The sequence below is a fragment of the Amia ocellicauda genome, chromosome 16 (assembly GCF_036373705.1).
Source record: "Amia ocellicauda isolate fAmiCal2 chromosome 16, fAmiCal2.hap1, whole genome shotgun sequence".
In the NCBI taxonomy this organism is placed as follows: Eukaryota; Metazoa; Chordata; class Actinopteri; order Amiiformes; family Amiidae; genus Amia; species Amia ocellicauda.
The window spans coordinates 29,382,217-29,404,406 of NC_089865.1; the positions used below are offsets into that span (position 1 = coordinate 29,382,217).

The window sequence follows — 22,190 nt, forward strand, 5'->3', positions numbered from 1 at the left end:
CAACACAAAGCAACATATACAATCCCATCCTGCCGCCACAATGTCTTTCATAAGAAGACTTGTAAACCTGCGAGTTTTAAATGCTCTATTTGCATTTATAAATCACTGGGGTCTGCTGTGTAAATACCTCCCATAGAAAGGCAGCTATTGAGTGAGATTCTGTAGTTGACCAGTTTGGTCAGAAGGGATCTTTTGCTGTCACTTCCTGCCCTCTTCTGGTGAGACTTATATTATAGGGAGAACGAACAGTTTTGTGTTATATAAGTAAAGTATTTTTGAGAGACAACATAATAGCTTTTTTTCAATTGTGTACAGACTTGTTTAGATAGATAACTATTATATCTCTTTTTATAAAACATTTTCCTTTGTTTTCAGAGCACATTACTATCTTATTCAAGTGGCAACTTTCTTTTTGAGGACTAATACCATAAATATGTTTTTGATGACTAGCTTATCAGTTTAAAATGTATTACGCCTGAAATCGGTAAACATCTATACATATTTATGAATTGCTCATTTATACATTTGTATGTAACTCTTTGCTTCTGACCAAATCGAAACCACTGGACGATCCCAGAAACAAATGTAACTGTTTTAGGGTTTCTGGCATTTTTAAAGGAGAGACACTAGCACTGGGTGCATTGCAGAATGCCCCTGAGAATGATCGTTACATCAGTTTGAAACTGAAGCTAACCAGCCAAACCCTCTCTCTCTTCTCCCCCTCCGATGTGATGTGGAAAAGGCATGTGGAGGGAGATGCAGAGCGATTCTGCAGAGTGTTTTGGTCCCAGGTCAGAGAGTAATTAACAATATAGAATTACATCGAGCCCCTAACGTCATGACAGACATGCTTTGGACGTCTGTGAAAAATGACTTTTCAGGGACCGTTTCCGTTCGCCAGAGCAGGAACCAGATTTCTGTATAAAACCTTTTATGCAGTGTTTATGAGCCGACAGTTTCAGGACTATGTTCAAGCCCATTTTTCCCGCTCTGGTACAAAATTAGTTTTCCTTTATCTCCCTCCGAAAGTCCGAAACTATATTAGAGAGAGAAAATGGCATTCCTCGTTTCTAGGCCTCTGTTCGCTCCAGTTAAGATTTATACATTTAAAAGTTCACATTTCCTTTTTAGGAAAAATATAAAAGGTGTTTTGATGCTGAAGCTCAAGGCAATTACTATAACTACTAAAATTAGAGCACACGTGAATAGCTCTTTTTGAAGGGATTGGAAAATGTTCTTTAGATATAGTATTTCTGGTTAACTCCTTAACTCTAAAAGATTTTGGTGGGGGCAAAAAGCCAATTAATCAAACTATGTTAGTAAAGAAAATGAGAGACTGCGCTACATGAACGGCAAAGTCTGTCGTTAGCCTTGAAGTTAGTCATGATGGTCTGCTGATGTTACAGAAAATTGTAAAAACTTGCATAAGCATAGTACAATTTAGGGTGTTTTGTTTTTGAGCAACACATATTTTTTTATTTTTAAGGGATACGTATGAAAAGCAAATATTTTACCAGAGGAAAGGACGTTTAGAAAGTGTCCCGTGTTCATTTCTTTAAAACAAATATTGTTTCGCCTACCTGCATCAAGAGTTCTTTCTGTAATACTTATAAAACTTTAATAGGGTTTTAGTCCAGTAATGGGGGAAAAAAACTTACAGTTTGAGCACTTGAGCCAAAAGTAATGTGTCTCCATTTGGCTTTCATTGGTCTTGGCAGTCAGATGGCTTTAAAATACCGCACATAGACACCGCCTGTATTTGCAATGTCAATCTGCAGTCATTATAAATGAAGGAAGGAAACAACATATTTTTTAGTTATGGTAGATATCTGTCAAATGTTTCCTAGTGGCATCATGCAGGATCTGTGTCAGCTTATTTTGGATATGTCTGATGAAAACCAAAACGTGCAGAAATTGTATAGTTTCTCCTGTGTGTTGAAAAAAGTGTTTTTGGGGAGTTTACATTGTCCTTCTCCTTGTACAATACCTCTCTGTACTGTATGACAGATGCTATGTTCCTTCTTACACTCGGCCCTCAGTCTGGGCTGTAGAGGGTGTGACACGGCCCCCGGGCCCTGGGGAATCGCTGCTCTTTGAAGCAGCCTCAGGGAAGGGGAATTGGAGTCAGGCAGGGAGTGCCAGCAATCCTGTTTGTTTATTAATTCTGTTGCCTTAAAGCTTGCAACCTGAGCTCAGCGTTCCCAGTGAAATGTCCAAACTAATAACTCTGTGGGTGGAAGCCTGCCAGACCACCACTGAAGATGGCCTGTTGTTTCACAGTCCTTCTGAAATGATGGAACCCGGCTGCTTCAGCAATGTTTCGATTCATTTATTTGTTTGTTTGTTATTTAGAGCTGGCTTTCATTTGCAGTAAGATTTTGACATTTCCAATATTCATTGAGTATATTCAGATAGAGTAATAATCATAATAAATAATGAGTGCATACCATTTGTCCAACTAACCAGTGGAATATTCTTGCTATTCTATGGTTATGAAGTAATATCTCTCCTGACGCAGAGGAAAGAAACTTGTCATGTGTTATTTATGACCATTTGTGTAAGTTAGGGTGTATCTGATGGGTTGTACTTGGAGAAAAGAGTGATGCAAGATTGGGGGTTATCTTCCTCCTGAAATATAGTTTAAAACTCAACTTTTGACCACATTTTCAATTGAAAACTCAAACCTGAAAGTAGCTGACCTTGGCTGCAACGCAACGTGATGCAGCTGCTTTTCCAGTTTTCAGTCGCACACTATTGCAAACCTACAGGAACAGTGTTTGAAATGTGACCATGGAGATGAAATAATGAGACACCTGTAGCCTATCTCTCTTCATACCTTACTCTATACTTTATCACCTGTTCATTATGCCAATCAAGGCTTTTAATAACTGACCTTATTATAATGTGTCACAAATTACATAAACAATGATGGGCAGAGTGCTTTCTTGTATTTTCTATACATATATACAAAACAGCACACTTTTGAGTACCAAAAGCATTTACAAAACATATATTAGAACAAGATGTGCTCCTTGGATGGAAGCTAGAATAACTTCATATTCATACCAAAATCTGTCAAATTAAAACACGGAGTGTGATTAGTCTTCATGTTAGTGTTTGTGGCAATCTGCTGGGCAATGTGTTTTCAGAAACTGTTTTTACTGGACGAGTTCTTTACCAAGATGGCAACTACTACAAAGAACATCACCGTGCAAATATATCAGAATATTGAACCAATAAAGTAAATTGCTACAAGCAGTATTGTAGAAAATGTGTGGCTGAGATTAAAAACAAACAAAGGTTGTGTATCCATGCTGGATGCAAACATGAGGAAAAAACATTTTTAAAACCTCACCTGGCTTGTAATTTGGCAGCTCGGTCACACCAGGCCAGGTTTCTTCAGTTGGTACCCCTACCACCTATTACGAAGATCAAAAAATAACAACACAAACAAATTACATGAGAACGATCCACAGGTGTTTGTTTACAATAATGTTGTTGTTGCTGAAAAGGGTGTTGCTTACTGGGCATACTTTTTACTGGCTTTCTTATTAAAATGGGATTTGAGAAAATCATCTTGAAACAGTGTCCTTAATGGAGCAATTATAACATTAGGATCCAAAGTGCATTTAGAGTCCTGGAAAACCTTGGAGATTTATACCAAGGAACACATTGAACATACTGAAGTCACTCGAGCAGTAACGGTGTGGCTGGAAATGTGTGTTCACTGACTTACAGCCCAGATCTTCTGCAGTTGTTCAAAGATGTCGGCGACACCGGGGAAAGCCGGAGATCCCTGGAGCATTTCGATGAATATGCAGCCCGCTCCCCTGCGAAAACGGTGACAGATTTGAATTGACAAAATAAAGAACTACAAATAAAAAGAGTTGACGCTCATGCTAATTGGTTTGGGAATGCTCTATTTAATAATATTAATGGCTATTTAATAATACAGATTTTGTTCAATTAAATAATTAAGAGCTCAGCTGACTCGAATAATTGGACAACGCCCAGGATTAGAGTTGGGCACTGCTGACTCATGGGATATTACTTGGATTGCCCACTTCAGGTGGTTTTACTGCCCAGAACTTCTGTAAGAAGTAAATACAAGATGTGTCCTATAGGTTGGATAAGTTGATCTCAAATCCAGCCTATACTTTCAACGGGTGGTAGATGCTAAAACTTGGTCATACAGTTGACTTTGATGACCTGCATATCGGAGGACATGTGCTTCTTCAGGAGGGACGAGTCAAAGCATAAGTTTTAGCAGGAAGAGGAGTTCCATAATTGGGGCTTCACAATTGGAGAATCAGAATTAATAATAACCTATTTCAACTTGTTCTAAAAAGCTTGGCTCTTCACTCTTGTCTGAAGAACTAGCGATATCTAGTGAATTGCTCTTTATAATGCACACTTGTTGTGTCTTAATTCCCCGCCCGATAGACTTGTTGATCAGCACTGCTGTTCAAGAAGAGTTTGTTCACTCAGTGGGATGTAGACACATGTTCTGCCAGACATTTATTATGATTCAGATATAGATTTCAGCCCTTTGTTAGAGTGGCAATCACAAAGTCTAGCGCTAAAATATATTGTCTCCACTATGAGGTTTTATGTATTACTCTGTACTTATCCTTTAATGCAAATCTCTCCCTATATGTATGCATGTATGTATTTATTATACTTCTCCCAAAATGTGCTGGAAAGTCTTCCTAAATCTGGTTGACAAGAAGTGTTTTGCAGTGCGAAGTCCCTGGATAAATTAATGTTCTCTTTTATTAGGAAGTGCCAAACATTTTGTTTCCAGTGCATATTAACACATAATACTTCTGAATAAATGAAGAGAACAAGATTATTATTGTGTGGGTACAGTGAATGCAGAGTTTGGTTTATTCCTGTCTACTAAAGCAGTGAATGCGCTGCCGTAAATCTTTCAAACGCTTACAAAATCAAACAAACTGATTCCAAACACAAGGGTTGTATTTAAACCATATTTAGACAACAGTTGCATGTGTTTATACACAGTGCTGTGCCAGCCATGGAAAATAAGAGCACCCTCTATCAGTCCCAACTCTTTAGTTTTAAAAAGCTTTGCACAGTCAGCTTGCTGCTCATCAACAGAGATATCTTAACTCCCGAGGAAACGTTTCTCTTGTCTTTGATTCATTAGCATTTTGTTCAGTTTGAAAGCGGTCAACTCAAAGAAAAGGGTATCTACAGTCAGACCTACTTATTATGTCTTTAGTTTAGAATGCCTTTTTTTCATTTCAACCAGTCTAAATTAATCTCAATCCATCAGAATGCAGTCACTGATTGAAGAAACCTATAACCTATGGCATTGTGTGGATGTATATTGACCCAGTACCATTTTCTTTTGCTCGTTTACGTTGAAGCTGTTCAGGTTTGGCTCTTACCATATGTCCAATCCTGTGGAGTAATCTGTAGCCCCCAGTAACACATCTGGAGGCCTGTACCAGAGTGTCACCACTTCGGAGGAGTAGGTCTGGCTGGGGATGGACTTGGACCGTGCTAGTCCTGCAAATCGACACAACCACAGAGGGGCAGTCAGTGTACTGTAGCCAGGGCTACTTCAGTGTCCAGCAGTTAACATGCCATTGCACTGACCAGCATAAAGCATGTTCACTAAAACCAGGGCAGATTCAGTACATCTCCTCAATGCTTTCAACTGGACTTCATGATTTTCTAAAGCTTGTAAGATACAGGTCCTTCTATATTGTCAGTGGATCTTACAGGTTTTACTACCTTAAAGCAAACAGCTATTCACTCTACAGTTTAAACACATTTTAGATCCACTGTAAAATACTACTGGAAGAAGGGATATATGTTCTACAGACGTTTTGGATAATATTTTTAAAAAGCTTCAGCCTAAGGTTGAGATCAGGGCTGTTTAACTATTATTGTGTCGAAGGGGAAGGAGACGCAAATAACAAAACCGAGTTGTGTCCTGAATTCAGTATGAAACCGTACATAAAATCATGGACTGGGTGCTTCCAAAAGTAAAGATTTTGCACCTTAAAGCAAAGCAGAGCATTTTCCCTGATTAGAAACTGAGAACTGAAATAAACAAAGGGTGATTTTTTTCTGCACAACATACTTAAAACAGAATTCTACATTATAGCCTGAATAAACACATAGCAGTTAAACAGAAGAAAGGGGAAAAATATTATCTTAATATTGTATCAAGACTGAGTCATTGTTTGTCTTTAGAAAACAATTTGCAAAAGAATACTCATCATTGTGATTTAAATTCCTTTCCTCCTGAGGGCTAAAGACTTGACACAATCATTAAAGAAATAAAGAAATATGTTTTTGAGTGCATCCCCCATCTTCCATTGATCCATGTGACTGGGAAGCATTTTGCTCTCTGATTGGAATGCTTTTGGGAGATCTCTGCAGAGTGCACTTTTTCTCTCTTGAAACACTTTGCAGGGAACTATTAGGTGGAAAAGAACTCAGCTAATAAAGTCTGTAATATAATGAACCCATTTTGAGTTTTGGTAACTGATCTTTTGGAAACATCAGTCCACATCACAAAATTAGGACCAATGTGGAGGCAATTTGAAGGATATGCCAAACTTCATTCCTTGTTAGTCAGATCACCGCCTGCTTGCCTGATTGACAACCACAGATGTATTATTTCACCTGACCTAGTGGATTTTCCTTGATTTTGTTGAACATTTAACACCGTCTGTTAATAAAGACTGACACTTTAATTGAGAATCATCAACTTTGAATTGAAATGAGTTGAATTCAAAATAAAACCTGAAAAAATAAATTATGCATGAATATGATGGAGCAAGAACACATTTGTATGTCTGTGTGTGTGTGTGTGTGTCTGTGTGCGTGGTTGAGTGTGTGTGTGTGTGTGTGTGTGTGTGTGTGTGTGTCTATGTGCGTGTGTGTCTGTGTGTGCGTGCATGTGTGTGCGTGTTGTGTGTGTCTGTGTGGCCGTGTGTGTGTGTGCATGTGTGTCTGTGTGTGCGTGCATGTGTGTGTGTGTGTCTGTGTGCGTGTGTGTCTGTGTGTGCGTGCATGTGTGTGTGTGTGTCTGTGTGCGTGTGTGTCTGTGTGTGCGTGCATGTGTGTGCGTGTTGTGTGTGTCTGTGTGGTCGCGTGTGTGTGTGTGCATGTGTGTCTGTGTGCGTGGTTGGTGCGTGTGTGTGCGTGTGTGTGTGTGTGTGTGCTCTGGGGGAGGGGCAGATTGTAAAACTCTTCTCATAAAAATAGCTTCCAGACAAGAGAAAAAGGGTTACAATTATTTGAAGTTGTGCTACAATGTTAACTAATTTTGTCGCTGGAGTGTGAACAATAATTACGGTGCTATTTAAGCAGTTTCTTTAAATCAACATTTGGCTTACAAAGTCGTTACATGCGTGACTAGAAAAGGTTTGCTTTCTCATCTGAACCTCTCCACATCTCCCTCAAAGCATGAGTTCTGCAGCCTATTAATTTTTGGCTTGGGGTGGCCAGGGGAATTTCACTGTCAAGTCATGGCAAAGCTAACCAACGTAGATTTGCGAGGTTTCCTACAGTGATCAAGGAGCTGAAAAGCATTGTATAACCGAGATTCCCACAATGCTGGCTTTATGGGTTTAGGCAGAACTCCCTAGAATTTCTGGCTGCTTTAAACACGATTAAAGAAAATGGTCTCTTGGAGCCATTTTGAATTAGAGTCCAGTGACTCCTAAATAAGTTACAACAAATCTTTGGTTTCACAAGACTGAAATCTTTGGTAGAGTGTGTGAAACTGCGCAGCTGACGGCTAGGTTACAACTACAGTTTCTATAAAAACACTATCATAAGGTAGTATAGGGAATGCTCTTTTTCTCCAAATTAGAATTCCTGTACTTAGTCAAGAAGATATTATAAAGGTAGAGTATTCAACCTCCCTGTCAATACCTGAAAACTGTGTACTTTGTCTATATTAGAGCAGTTTCAGTAGTAAGAACTGATGTAACACTATATTATCTGTAAGTATAGACTACAACTAAACTACAATGAGCATATTTATTGGTTTAGATCAGCTATTTTTCACAATAGTGTTAGTGTATATACTTTAATATGTGCATACATTGATATTACAACTAAAATTTCTGCAAAGGCTTACCTTGTTCTTTACCCCAACAATGGACATTTGAAACACAATTTGAGAACTTTTAAACAACTAAAGGTTTACAAGCTGTTTAGTAAACTTTTATAAAAACTTTACAAAACAACAAAAAATATTTTTCTGTACAAAAAAAAAACACCTTTCTGTAACAACAGTGCAAGAAACCTTACTTGGCTGGAATTATTTGATCTGCTTTGAATATCACCCTCCATGTCACCCTGTCTTCCTTTCAAAATGGAAGTTTTAAACAACATTAATTGAAGCTCTTGATTGAACAAAGGGGGTTACCCTATGGGGACCTAAACAACAAGATGTGGACTTTCCAAGGATCCTGCTTGATGGATCCTATAGTGATGGCAGTTGGAAATGTTGCTCAATAGACCTTCATGCAGTGATTCGAGGGATATGAGGAGAAGGTTGGGCCTGTTCACACTTTCTTCTTCCTACTCACCGAAGTCTGCCAGCTTGAGCTCTCCCAGGTAGCTGATCAGCAGGTTCTGGGGCTTGAGGTCTCGATGCAGGATACGCTGGCGATGGATGTAGGAGAGACCGCGGAGCAGCTGAAACAGGAAAATCTGCAGCCGAAGAAAGGGACACACAATGCAGGCAACAGGTTTTTGCAATATATCTTTTTTTTAAGATATAGTTTTCCACAGCAATTTAAGATCAAATTGGAAAATCAGTGCATGTTAGTCTCACACAGATCACCGTTCCACCTAATCAAGCCCCTTCCCCCCGGGGGGGCATCTGTCCCAGGTTTCCCTTTGTGAGCAGAGGAGACTGGATTACATTAGATGGCACCGCTTTCTCGCGGATGATTGGCAGGTCAGGGCAGCATAACAAGTCACATTGATCAGCGATAACCATGGCAACACAATTGCAACTGTCAGAAAGTTCTCCCGTTACGCGACAAGTAGAAATTACAAGGAGGAGGCCGGCTCAGGTTTCTGAAGTCCGGGCTTTCATCTTTACACGTGCTTCTAATTTCAGTTCCTTTTCCCCCCATTGTAGGGAACACATGCTCCATAAAATGCCCTTTATATTTAAAGCACAAGTCACTGAGAGAGAAAAAACACAATCCTGCCAATTTACACGTACGGCTTTCTATTAGAACAGGCTGAGCTGAAGGGTTGGCTGTAACCACCTTGTCACACCATCATGTACAATTATGCTTCGAGATATACCTCCCTTTGTGCACAGATTACAATCATTAATATAACGGGCAGCTGTCTTCCCCAGTTTGTTAATCGCTTGTTAAACCTTCACTTTGGGTGAAAAAGTAGCAGCTTCTTAAATGGAACCACAAGAAGGCTATTGCGCAGCGTTACAAGCTGTCGGCCGTGCCTTCCTCCTGCGAACAGAAGTAAACCAATTTTGTTTATCAGGTATCGTGTGTTTTCTCAGAAACATTCGCCCCCGGGGGAAAAGCTGGAGCAGCACCAAAGGAAAAGAGGCAGAGGACACAGTTGTCCACACCTGTAGAGAGTCCCTGCATTAACCTGCACTAATTGGTCACATTATATCAGCACAGCCCTAATGAATTCAGCTCCCCTCTGCAGCTGCTAGAGACTATGAGGCCTTTAGCAGCCTGATTAATGGATCCCTTCACATTCATTTAATTCCAGCACAATAGGTCATGTAATGTCTTCCCCCCAGGAGCTGCAAGCCACACCGTGAGAGAGATAATTCTATCCATCGTGCTGTGCGGGCATCGCTCCGGGGAGAGGGCTGGCTGCACGCTGATTTGTTACCTTTACATTGAAGGAGTGCAGGCCTCCAGGGTGTTGAATCATGTACTGCGCCAGATCGGTTTGCTGGGGAGGGAGAGGGATTGTTAGCAGAGTAGTGCACGGAACAGAAAGAAATACCTTTTTCGGATGTTCTTTTAATTCAAATGCTGATTTAGGAATGTAGGCATATAATCTCTATTGACAATGTGGTCGCCCTATTACACAAGATCATTTAATGAGGCCAGCAACGGGCTGGCATAGAGGCACTCACCACATATTCGAAGACAAAGGTCAGAGACTCTCTCGTGTGGATAATGTCATGGAGGAGTACGATGTTGGCGTGTTTCAGGCCCTTCAGCAAGGAGGCTGCAATGACAAACCAATCAACCCATCACTGAAGGAGAGCTGTGAGAAATGTATGACTGTGGTTTGCAACGGACCTTTAAAGAAATGTGATAGTGGAAAGATAGGGCAGAACATCACAATTGCAGTTCTTCTTCACTTGTGAGTTCTTCTTCGTTGCAGATTTCTTCTTCTCCTTGTCCTTCTCCTCCTCCTCTTCTTTACATGTTCTCAATAATTATGCAACCTGAATGGGCTTCACACTCATAAGGGCTGTTTCACACAAGGGTCAGACCCAGCCGGGAGGTCAGCGTTCGTGCTTTTACTCGACCATGTCACCCGAGTACAATATCACTTCATCACAGCAAAGCCACAGTTCTCCTTTCCAGACCGATCAAGGCATGGGAAGCTCATATCAGGGGTGCCACCCTGACACGCAACATGATTTTATGTGTCAACTGATGTTATTCCTGCTTTGCAGCATCTGTCTTCAATTTGGTCTGCTGCAGCAATCACAAAAAAGTTTATATTTACAATTTTGACAGGAGGAGGCAATGGATTGGAACGGAAAGGACCCATGTTGTGCAGCTTCCCCCACTGCCATGCTAGTAACTTGAGACTGCTGTCAAATAATCTGTGTCAACATCTCTTTCAAATGCAATAATAGCGAAGTTCATCGGAACCTATTCGGAGTGGCACAGGGATGCAGTATGAGGATGGTGTGCTCACACAGAGAATCACAGCAGCTCTGCTCTTACCTTCTCGGATTGCTGTGAAGGGCACCCCCTCTTCAGTTTTCATTCGGATTACCTTCAGGGCAACCAGGTGGCCATTTATCCTACAATCAATAAGAGGTAACAGAAGGCAGAAGAGTTAATTCTAAAGGATTTGAGCAAAATCACAGTAAAGTATGAACTGGGCGGTGCTGTTTTTGTAGGAATGTAATTACAGTTCGAGAAACTGGGGAAAATCCATATTGAATGTTGTTACATTCTTAAATGCATGTTAGACATCTATGGCTCTTGCCTTAAAAGTCCTGACTAGAAATATAACAGACACATACACACATATATATAGACACCTATAGGGGAATGTTTTAGAAACTTCCCCCTGAAGTAAAGTCCACTCACCGGCTGATCCCCTTGTAGACAGTGGCGTAGGATCCTTCACCCAGCTTCTCCAGGTTCAGATAGGATGTTGCAGTGCCAAACTTAAGACCGGTTCTCTGAACACAACACAACAACACACACACACACACACACACACAATCAGTGAATGACTGGCACTGTGTCACACTGTATTAGCAATGAGGGGGAAGGAGGGTCTGGAGAAGAACTGAGTTTCAATAGTCATAGAAGTAATAAAGCTATTCTTGCAGGACAGAGTATAATAAATCACATACAACACTATCACAAGGATTGTTGTGCATTGAATTTGTTAGTTGTGAATTATTATGGTTTTGCTTATTTAATATTTTTCACCATAAAAGTAGGATTTATAAATGTACCAGAGTGGTCTTCATAAAATATACACTCTTAGGCCTTAGTCTGTACGTTGCCATATCACTCACTGTATTTCTGAAAACCTCTGATGGTGGGGGCGATTTATCAATAGCAAAAGTAATTGCCGTCTGAACTACATATTGATTGCGGCCATAGTCAGATGTCAGAAGCACTCTTTTAGTTTCAAGACCAAACTGACACCCCCCTCACCCAAACAGTGTGGGTCAAAGTCATTGTGATGTTAAGGACACCGCTTGACTTCCTTAAACAGCACAATCTGTAGTTCTCCAGATCAGTCTAGTCAAACACTTATAAACAACTCAGAACTGTGCAACTAGAACACATTAGTGTGATATGAAAAGGATCTGGATTTATGTATGTATTTGTTTCCGGGGTGGGAGGTGGCCGCAAGATTATTAACATTCACTCATATGTTATTTGTCCAGACAGGAAGGCATATATCAATAACTTATTATTTTTTCTCCCTATGTAGGAAATTGCTAAGTGATAAATGTCAGGAAGTCTCTTGAGATCCAATTCTATCTGGAGACAGATAGCTGAGATTGTGGCATTTGTGAGAAGTAACTCAGGTCATGTTCTGCTGACAGTCACCTTGAGATAGTGACTATAAATTGTATAGTGCTGCTGGCCATCAAGAACAGCAGTCACGCCCAAGTGGTCCAATCATTGAAGCCATAGAGGTATTCTTACTGCAGACTTCTAGATATAGCAGCAATAAGTGCATGCATTAAATACTACTAAATAACAGGAGACATCAATAAGCCTGACTGATTTCAGAAAACTTGACCTCTAAAGACCTATTCTGCATTCACAAGGCACTGAAGCAATCTGCTCGTGTTTATGAAAATTGAGTTCAAGTGCAGTTCTTAAACTGAACCCCCCAGTACAGGGGGTGGGTCATAACACATGTTGAGAGTTGATTGTAACACTAACAGCTGTCAGCGGTTAATGCACAGTTGACACTAGGCATGAAGTACAGGACTCCAGATGGAAAAATAATAATAACCTAGGCTGCTACCTGCTCTTCATAGTCACCAATGGCACAATTCAAAAGGAGATCAGAATTGCAAATACAGAGAAATGTGATTTTCTACATAACAGAGACAAGATGCACTTCACTCGCTAGATTTCTTTGCACTCTTTGCTTTCATGGTATTCCTGCATTCCTTTGTGTGCTTGAACAAGTTCTTGTGTCATATTGTATAAGGTTGCAAATGAGTCAAAATATCCTATTACCTATTACACAGTTGTTTTAACACTTATTCATTATTGCATTTATGTGTTTTCATATCCTGTGTGCATTTAAATATGACAGATCACATGATATGTTATTTTGTATCACTCGTAGTCTTCTTGTTTTTCTTTTTAACTGCTTGAATGATGGTATCTTGTGGACCAAGTAAAAAAGCCCCAGTGGTTGTGGAGAAATGCTGTGTGTGCTTGTCATGCCTGTGTTTGTGCAGCAGATGGGACTAAATGATAGATTTTACTTGAGGGGGAAGTTAAGATGTGAAAAGAAGTGAAGAAGTGGCATCTTGGTAAGCAGTGTCTTGAATAGAACCGATGCCATAACAGAAGAGAAGTGTTGTAGCCGTGATCACATCTGTTTAACCACATCTGAAAACCAGCTGGACTAGTTAGTGTTTTGGCTCTGGTTCTGGGTTGGTGCAGTCAGACTACTCAAAACTAGCAAAACTACTACTATTATGAAGGGAAGTTTATTCCTGTCCCTGTTTCAGTATCATAGACCCCTGGTGGCCATGGAGGGAAGGTATCTTTAAATTGATTGTATTTCATTCATGTAAAGAGTGTACACTCCCTTGGATGAACACATCTACCAAATTAATAAATAATACAAATTATAATAACAGCAGCAACTACTTAAAAGGAAATCGAATTAAAAAAAGATTGTGTGCACTGCAAATACACTGTTACCACCTGCCCCTTCAATTGTGTTACAGTCAATCTCTCACCTAACAGGGACACAATATGTCAAGTCACAGATCTCACAAGAAAAAATGAGCCGCTCAACAACAGTACAAATTGCGTACATAATACATCCCGATATGTTTGGTGACATACCTGGTAATGTCATACATATTAAAATGCCATTCTTCGTGTTGCTTACTGCCATTGAAATTTTAGTTTCAATCCAGAAAAAAAAGAAAAACAGTTTGTTCAAGCATTTGTAAACAGATTAAGATCTTTATGTTGTCAGCCTATAACCCAATAGGATCATTCATAGCTTCGGGATATTTGAAAACTGCATGTTGGTAACTGAATCTCCTGATACCCATGTACTATAAACCTACAAACCCCTACATAAAAATCCAGATTTGGCTTATTCTCATAGACTCATAGCATTTTCATAAATTCATGGCTGAAAAACGCAATAACCCATATTTTTTCTTAAGTTGTCCACCAGGCTGCTCCAGAAAAGCTAATTTAAACAATACTTACGTGATAAACACATTAAATACTTTCTGATTACAAATTGTCCCCTAATAACAAGGGGTAATTGTGGCAATTCTGCTCGTGATGTGGTTTAACTACAGCCTCCTTATAAACTGCAACCCACACACTAATCACAGATTCGTAACCGTAGGCTGCCGGCGCCTGATCATTACAATACCGCAATCAAGTGTTGGGTTTGGAAGGTAGGCTTGGCAAATTGGATGTAATCTGGGCCTGTTCTTTTCAATATCCCCTGCATTTCCTGGGGATGTTTTATAAATTAGCAGCTGATTAAAGTTTTAGACCTGAGAGGATGAATCGACAAACTGAAGCTTTTGGGTTTGGTTGTGGTCTTAATTACTACAGAATTTGGACTGTCTTTTCATGAGCTGAGTAGGTTTATCCCTTGATCTTTTCCACTCCAGTTTCTTATTAATGTACGGTATATACCATTCTCCTGGCCTCCATAAAACCTAGACCTTTCACTCTGTTAAGGCACATCCATACTGGATAGAGCAAACCTGCAGAATGTCAGTCCACACCAGAAGTGATGTGAAAATATGAAAATAAAACACATTCCCCTTGAGGCCGTTCTCTCTATTCATGTGTTTTCCATACAGTGGTGACATGGCTGGGAATTCATGTGGGACAAAATAAAGAATTGTAATGTCATGAAAATACTCTCCTCGTTTTGCACAATTCCTACAAGCCCTCCACAGGGCAGTAAAGAGCCAATATAGATGTCATTCAATGGCATTTTTGTTTCTGATCAGCAGTGAGAGAAGGACCGGGTGCGGGTCAACGCTGAGCCTCACCCACTGGAACTCCTGCTCAAAGCTCCTCCCTCCCAGGGGGTCACTGTTGCTTCTGGACCTCTGGACCTGCAGTCTCCTGACCTGCAGGGTGTGGAACCACTGGGGCTGGATGGGTTCGGGAGGAAAGGCCGAATCTGCCAGATCATTGAGCTGCGAGACAAGCGAGGACAGAAACACGTTATTGCAGAGAGAAGTGTGCATTGAGACTGGGTCCAATCAATTTCTCATTTTAAACCATTGTAGGTGTAATTAGCCCAGATGAACAGGATCATTAGTCGGTGATTAACTGCAGGATTGGGATTATTTAGGATCAGGGTTGGAGAGCACTGATCCAAGATACAGTAAGAGAGTAGGGGAACTCAAGGTCTGGAGCAGAAAGGAGAGAGCCAGGACCCTGTAGGCCACACAGCGCATGACAGGAGGTTCACAGTGATTTGGATTAGGACTGCTTCAGAGGACAGGAAACCCCATCAGTGCCCCTGTGTAGCCCTGTGACAAAGGCAGGGCAGGCTTCACCATTACTTGACTCTAAGGATATTGAGTTCCCTGGCCCCAGACTCTCTGCTGGAATGTGTCATATTATTTATTGTCCGTGGTACAAGCAGTGTCACAGAAGCAAGCACAGCAAAAGCAACAGATAGGAAAGTAAAATATTACAGCATCAGTAAGGCAGAAAAGAAAATAAATGAATTCAGAGGTATTTTATGAGAACCTTGCAAAGGAACCTCTGCCTTAGGACAAGCATCGATCATAGCCCTTGGGTCACAGTGTACTAAAAAGTGTTCTTAATCATTTCTGGGGAAAATTCACAGAAAACCTTTCCTTCTAATTAGAAATAGATCAATTCTTACCCTACTATACTTCATATTCTATGTGTAACAGGGTCAAAGACACTTTGTTATATCTTACACTTACACATTTTGTTGTCACATTGATTTTCAGGATTCTCTCATTTCAAATTGGTTTCTAATTTAGCACTTATGTTCATGCAGGATGACCACCTTGGGAGGAAAATGTCGACCTGTTGCAGGAGTAAAGAAGAGGCTAAGAGAGGAATTGGATGTGGGGATAATTGTAAGTGAAGGTTACTTGTTACAATGTAGTGTCTTTAAGAAGTTTAAAGAGGAGCCAGAGAATCTTTGCTTTTCAATGGCAATGTCTTCCTGTCTTCTGCACCTGGTGGTAAGTATGTTTGTCTGTGTGTTTATTCTATTCAAAAGTCACTGGTTTGTTTTGTATTGAACAAGAGAAAGAGCTGTTCCTCGCCTCTGAGACGTACTTAAAACTACTGTGATGTTTCTCATCCTTAGTAAAAAAGAAGCTTCACACAATTAATTAATTTGAGCAAAACGTAAACGTCTAAAATAACAGTGAGCATCATGGTATGGGGAGGTAATTCATAAGTGTTCAGACCATCTTCACCCTACCCATCCCAATCAAACTTTTGCATACACACATTATAGGGACTTAGGCGGGGATTAAATCCAAACAGACTCACCAAATAGACAACTTTGAACCTGTACTCAGTGTTGGTCTTATTTTTTGTCAGATGGTCCTTTCTTCCAACCATTAATGTAAATGCTATGAAATATGACTTTATAGTTTGCTATTTACGGGCATTTGCTATTTTTGATTTAATCCCACTCACGCTGATGTGTCATCCCCACCCAAGGGTTGATGACGTACTATCCACCCTAGGGGGGCGGCGAGGAGCCCCCACTAGATGGAAGACCACAGTTAGCACCTCATATGAATTTTCTGATCTTCTTGCTATACTCGTATCTGGAAATTAAACACATTGTGTGATTTTAATTAAAAAACTGGTATGAGCTAATAGTGCATGCCTGACAATATGTACAGATCCTGTTTGACTAAAATAGGTGTGGAAAGTATGGACACCTGAATATTTACACTGTCTTTGCTTCAGTGTTTGTACCAGCAGTTACGTTTTGTAATTTGCAGATAGTCTATAGCAGGGGTTCCCAAAGTGGGGCCCTTGAGGATGTTTGGTGTGGCCCCCCATAGCAAACCTTCAGCCACCCCTTTTCTGAACCTTTACTATATTTTTACACTTTCTGAACATTTTCTGTTACAAAATGCCAATGTAATTTGGGGGAAAATAATAAAACAACAATTACAATTGAATAAATGTTCCCTAACAGAAATGTATAGGAAATAAAAAGGTATGATTTGGGACATATTTAGTTTTCATCAGTGGACTGCAGCTCCCCCATCCCATGCAACCTTCAGAAATTGGCCCTCCATCACCAGACATTGGGAACCCCTGGTCTATAGTAATACTATATACACTTCCCTGAAAATTAGCATTACATTTCAGACCTTGCTGTGTTTTGCAAAGACAAATCAAATGATCATCTATCAGTAATCCATGCTGGACCCAATTAATAATACTATTATAGCACATCAATTAAAATCAAAATACACTTAAAAGTAGAGGGTGTCAATCTCAAACAACCCTTCACCCAACTATGCTTACTAAACCTGATTATGTAAAACAAGCAAACAAACAACAAGGGCGCAACCATTATTACAAACAAATTCAAAATTAATAATACATAATAAATATACATTTTCTGTGAAATAAGGCGAGCAATTGTAAGCTGCATTTTGTGCTTCATTCTGCATTTACTGCCCCCCCCCCCAGGCCATCCCAAGTGGTTTTCACAGTTTTGAGCTCGACTATACTTAAAAGGTCACTGATTATCAAAGGAAGCTCGCAAGTAACTTTGTCTGCCACAACACCTGGATACTAGCTATCACGTGCCACTTTAATTGGAGCAGATAAATCATAGCTTACAGCTGACAACTGCGCCCTTCCAGCTTTCGTTTGGGGCTCTTGTGACACACAGTGGTGACGTCATGTTCCCAAACAATGCTGACAAGCAAAACCTCATGGGGTAAATCCAGGCCCAGTCGAGAGCACAGATCTCACTGCTCTGTGGATACGGGGCGTTTGCCCTGAGTATTGCACCCTACCTCAGTGGAGGGCAGTTCCGGAGGGGTCTCGGTCTCAGCGCCGGAGTCCTGTCCAGTTGTTGCGCGGAAACAGCAACAGCAAAATCGAGAGCAAGCGGCCCTCAGGGTCTCTGCTCCGGCTCCCCGGCCCCACTCCTCCATGCTCCGCCGTCTGACTGTCTCTACCTCCGCTTCAGCTTGCAGCCTTTTTTAAAAACTGCTCCACTGTTCATATGACTTGCATGAGTCTGGCTTTAAGTCTGGTCTCATGACTTCTTCCTTCTTTTTTTTTTAAGGGAAAAAAAAATCTTTCTTTCCTTTATATAAACAAGTGGCTCCATTGAAAGATAGACAGCGTCCGACTGCGAGCAGAGCATCAAGGGATCTGGAAGATGTTTCTGCCTTTATGTGTCTTTTCATTTGAGCTGTTTCACGGTTGGCGATTGCTTCTATTTGGAGAATGGATGCTTCCAGTCAGTGTCAGTTTTGCTAGCTCACATCAGATTGAGTCATCCTCTTGCAGAAGAAGGAATGTTTACCAGGATGTGTGGGATGGGGGTACGGGGTTAGATACTCTCTTTAGGGATGAGAAAATTAAATAAAAATGTATGAAACACTATGGTGGTTCGGTGTAATTTCATGTGCAGGTTTTTTAAAGTCTGCTGCTACCCTCATTAAGTCTCTGTGCTCTGTATGACTTCTCAAGAGGATGACTCAATTTGTAGTTAAACATCCTTTGAGCTGGTGAAATGGCTTGGACATTTGCGCTGAATCAGTTTCCTCGTGCATCTTAATTTGCATGGAAAAACAAACAAAAAAACATAACTAGAAGACTTGGTTTTTTAACTTCTCACACTCCATTGGATAGAGAAGTAACTTGGAAGTCTCTGGAAATATAATATGAATTTGATAACTTTAGGATTTGTACATTTTAATAGAATTAGATCCACACTATAACAAATACTAAGCTGCTATGTGGAAGAAAATTGTTAATCACTGAATGCTTACATTTTCGATTGTTTCAGTTGCATCTTAATGATTTTGTTTTGGCGTCAACTACCATCTGATAACAAATCTAATAATCATAAGGAGAAACTTAACAATGTGTTGCTTTACTATGCCTGATCATTCTCCTACAGTGTGTGCCTTAATGTATTAATTTCTGTTTTAATTGTGTGTGGATTAATGAGGATATTAAATTATATGTCTATGACTGGAGAGCAGTAAGTGTATATGAGTGATAACTACAGCCCTGCGTTTTATTCAACCTGCTTTAAATGGCTGCACTTCATTCCTCCCAGCACAGGGTGGCCATGTAGTCTGCTTAATTAAACCACATATTGATTGATAACCTCACGATTCCTTTAATCGTCTCAGTAAGTCTTTTTTTATTAAGGCACATTGACATGTTGATTAAGCGGCAAAGATATTACTAATATTTCTTATTCAATATGATTTGTTAAATATTTAAAATGTTTCAATTTACTAGTAGGAACATAATTTATCAACAAACAATAAAAGAAATTCATAGCATCAATGCTGTCACATATTACAAAGGTAACATAATAATAATGCAAGGTGTAACAATTTCAATAAGTTCTTTAACATTACAGTGTTCGTGAAATGTGCATTTCATTCTCCACAAAGCCTGCGTAAAAAGAGATGATGTTCAGCAGCAGGATACTAAGTGCTCGATCATGTAACGCATCACTCAGGTGGCAACTTTATGGGTAAAGTGCAGACTTCTTGTTGGACTGATCTTTTGAATCTGCAGACTCATAAGTAACTAGGTACACACTGTTAGACATCTTTACCAGCTGTACAATTTTTGTCTTGCGCAAATCAGCAATTTATTTTTTTCAGTTGACCTGCTGTAGAAATAGCTCCTGCATTTATTACGTTTGTTCAGAAATGAAAAATTATCACAAACAAACGCCTGTGCCAAAACAAAAATAATTTTTTTACTGGAGGAGGTACATTTCAGCCTTTTGTTTTCTGTTTTTTTTTTCTGGATATAAATGTCTATTGTTGACTTTTGAGTGTGGTCTAAAGATAAATTACAAGTAAATTACAATAAATTGTACCCATCAGTGTACAGAATACTAGGTGTATATTGTTGTGTGCCTTAGCTGAATGAAATGCTTTTTGATTATGATGTTTTTGACTTGTTGTTGTTTAGGTATCTCGGTAACGCTTTTCAGTAGGTCTCCCAAATAATAGTTTATTAACATAGGAGGTACTCATTACCTACATGCTGGTGTAATGGGAATGAGCTGTAATTTTGTGTAATTTAAATGTATGCAGATCAACACAAGTTGCACAATAGAACAATAAATAGTGAACAAAGTGTGGCATGTGCTATTCGGTTCAAACCGCTGTCTCATGCACCCCTAAATGAGTGATGTGACTAACAGTCTTGTGCACACAGTGAGCCCTGGTACACAATTACAGTAAACGGACTGGTAGAAATCCCAGAAGAAGTCATAACAACATAGATTTTTTCAATATCCCGGTACTGTAATTAAAGAGAACTCGTAAATTCGTAGCCGTAAGGCACATTTTCAATGCATATAAGCACTGATCCAAAGATAATGTGGAGTAGCTGGTGTGGATATTTATTTTTTATTAGGTTAAAAGCTAATGCATTCAATTTGAGGAATTTTTATAGTTTTTATGTTTTATTTAAACAGAATTAAAAACATGTGATGCAGCAGTGGTTTCAGTAACGTGTAACAGTAACATTCAAGCAATTGTCAGCCTGGGCCAAGCGTGATGATCAATAGAGAACATGATCAATATTTGCATAAGCAGTTTACTCTGTCTGTTTAAATTTGAGGTTATTGAAGAAAGTTGGGTTCAAGTAAGCAATATAAGGACAATAATGCGTATTTAGTTGATACATTTCAAAATATGATTCTAATTTAATGAGCTCATAGGCTTTCCATAACAGATATATGGACAGCTTCAGCCTGATTCTGAGAATGGGCAAAATAAATTGGTCATAAAACAAAGCCCATTTAATGTAACAGAATCACTTTACTTATATTGTTAAAGGTACAGGAAGTGGATACATTACACTATTAGATGAACCTTTGAAAGGGATTGATTAAGTGACCTACTTTTAGAAATTACTCTGCAACAAACTTGTTTTGTTGCTTTTGAAGAGTAAGCTAATTATCCTTGAATTAATTAATGCCAATCAAAAATGGAAACACTGGCTAAAATGCTTTCAGGGTTGTACTAATTACTCACATAAAATTAGATGGCATATGATCATACATAAATACACCTGGATGAAGTTTTCAAAACTCTCTGTGTTACAAGATTCGGCATGATTTTAAGAATTAATAATTCCTGATAAACTAATTTCTTTCAACTTTTGATCCAGATTGTTAACATTTTGTGAGCTTTATTCAGGTTGAAATATGTTTTTATAGTAATTTATCCAGATCATATCTTGCCAGTTTTTAACAGTTCTCCACTTAACACCAGCTCTCTCCGTCTCATTACTCATCACTTTCAGAAAAGCAGTCTATACCGGTGAGTATTAGACCACTGACTGTAATTTCAATTTTAATAATTTTATTTGAAAGTGGATGTTGATTTCGCAGAATTTACATTGTGCATGACCATCATTTCATCAGCAGTTGACGGTACCGAATGATCACTAAAAAAAGTGCTGCACCTCACCTAAGCAGCCATTACTTACATTTAAACTTCAATTTAATGACAATTGCAACTGTAGTTTTGGATACTGTAAACATATATTGATATTATTATTATTATTATTATTATTATTATTATTATTATTATTATTATTATTGGTATTATTGTTTGTTGATTATGTTATTGTTAAAATGCATTATCCCTCCTTGATGCCATGAAATGAGAACTATAGAAAATAGTAAACTGTGACCAATCAACCAACCGATTTTGTGTATAAAGAAGTGTTTTTAAAACGAATGGTAACATCCTGGGTCGGAATGCGACTTCGAAGCAGCCCTGGAATTCAATGACAATGTTAGCCCAAAGCAAGAAAAATCATTATTTATATAAAATAAGTAAATGTAAGCGATGACACAAGTGAGAACAAGCAAATCACACACCCTACCGTATGCTGGATGATTTCATCATGTTTAATAAAACAGCTGCTGTTATAATATTTTACTGCAATAATATGGCATATCAATATTGTAAGTATTACATTTCCACCACAATATAA

At 39.3% G+C, this 22,190-nt stretch overlaps 1 protein-coding gene across 1 annotated transcript in view; it reads right to left on the minus strand.

Annotated features, from left to right (window-relative positions):
• The window catches only part of cdk15 (cyclin-dependent kinase 15), an 86,091-nt gene that overhangs the window by 42,788 nt on the left and 21,113 nt on the right, over nucleotides 1-22,190 (minus strand). The window contains exons 3-11 of the mRNA XM_066688167.1: nucleotides 14,993-15,142; nucleotides 11,331-11,425; nucleotides 10,959-11,038; nucleotides 10,130-10,224; nucleotides 9,880-9,942; nucleotides 8,580-8,703; nucleotides 5,412-5,532; nucleotides 3,737-3,830; nucleotides 3,356-3,419 (exon numbers count right to left, since the gene is read on the minus strand). Coding sequence (XP_066544264.1) covers nucleotides 3,356-3,419; nucleotides 3,737-3,830; nucleotides 5,412-5,532; nucleotides 8,580-8,703; nucleotides 9,880-9,942; nucleotides 10,130-10,224; nucleotides 10,959-11,038; nucleotides 11,331-11,425; nucleotides 14,993-15,142 — 886 coding nt within the window. The remainder of the gene's footprint in view (nucleotides 1-3,355; nucleotides 3,420-3,736; nucleotides 3,831-5,411; nucleotides 5,533-8,579; nucleotides 8,704-9,879; nucleotides 9,943-10,129; nucleotides 10,225-10,958; nucleotides 11,039-11,330; nucleotides 11,426-14,992; nucleotides 15,143-22,190) is intronic.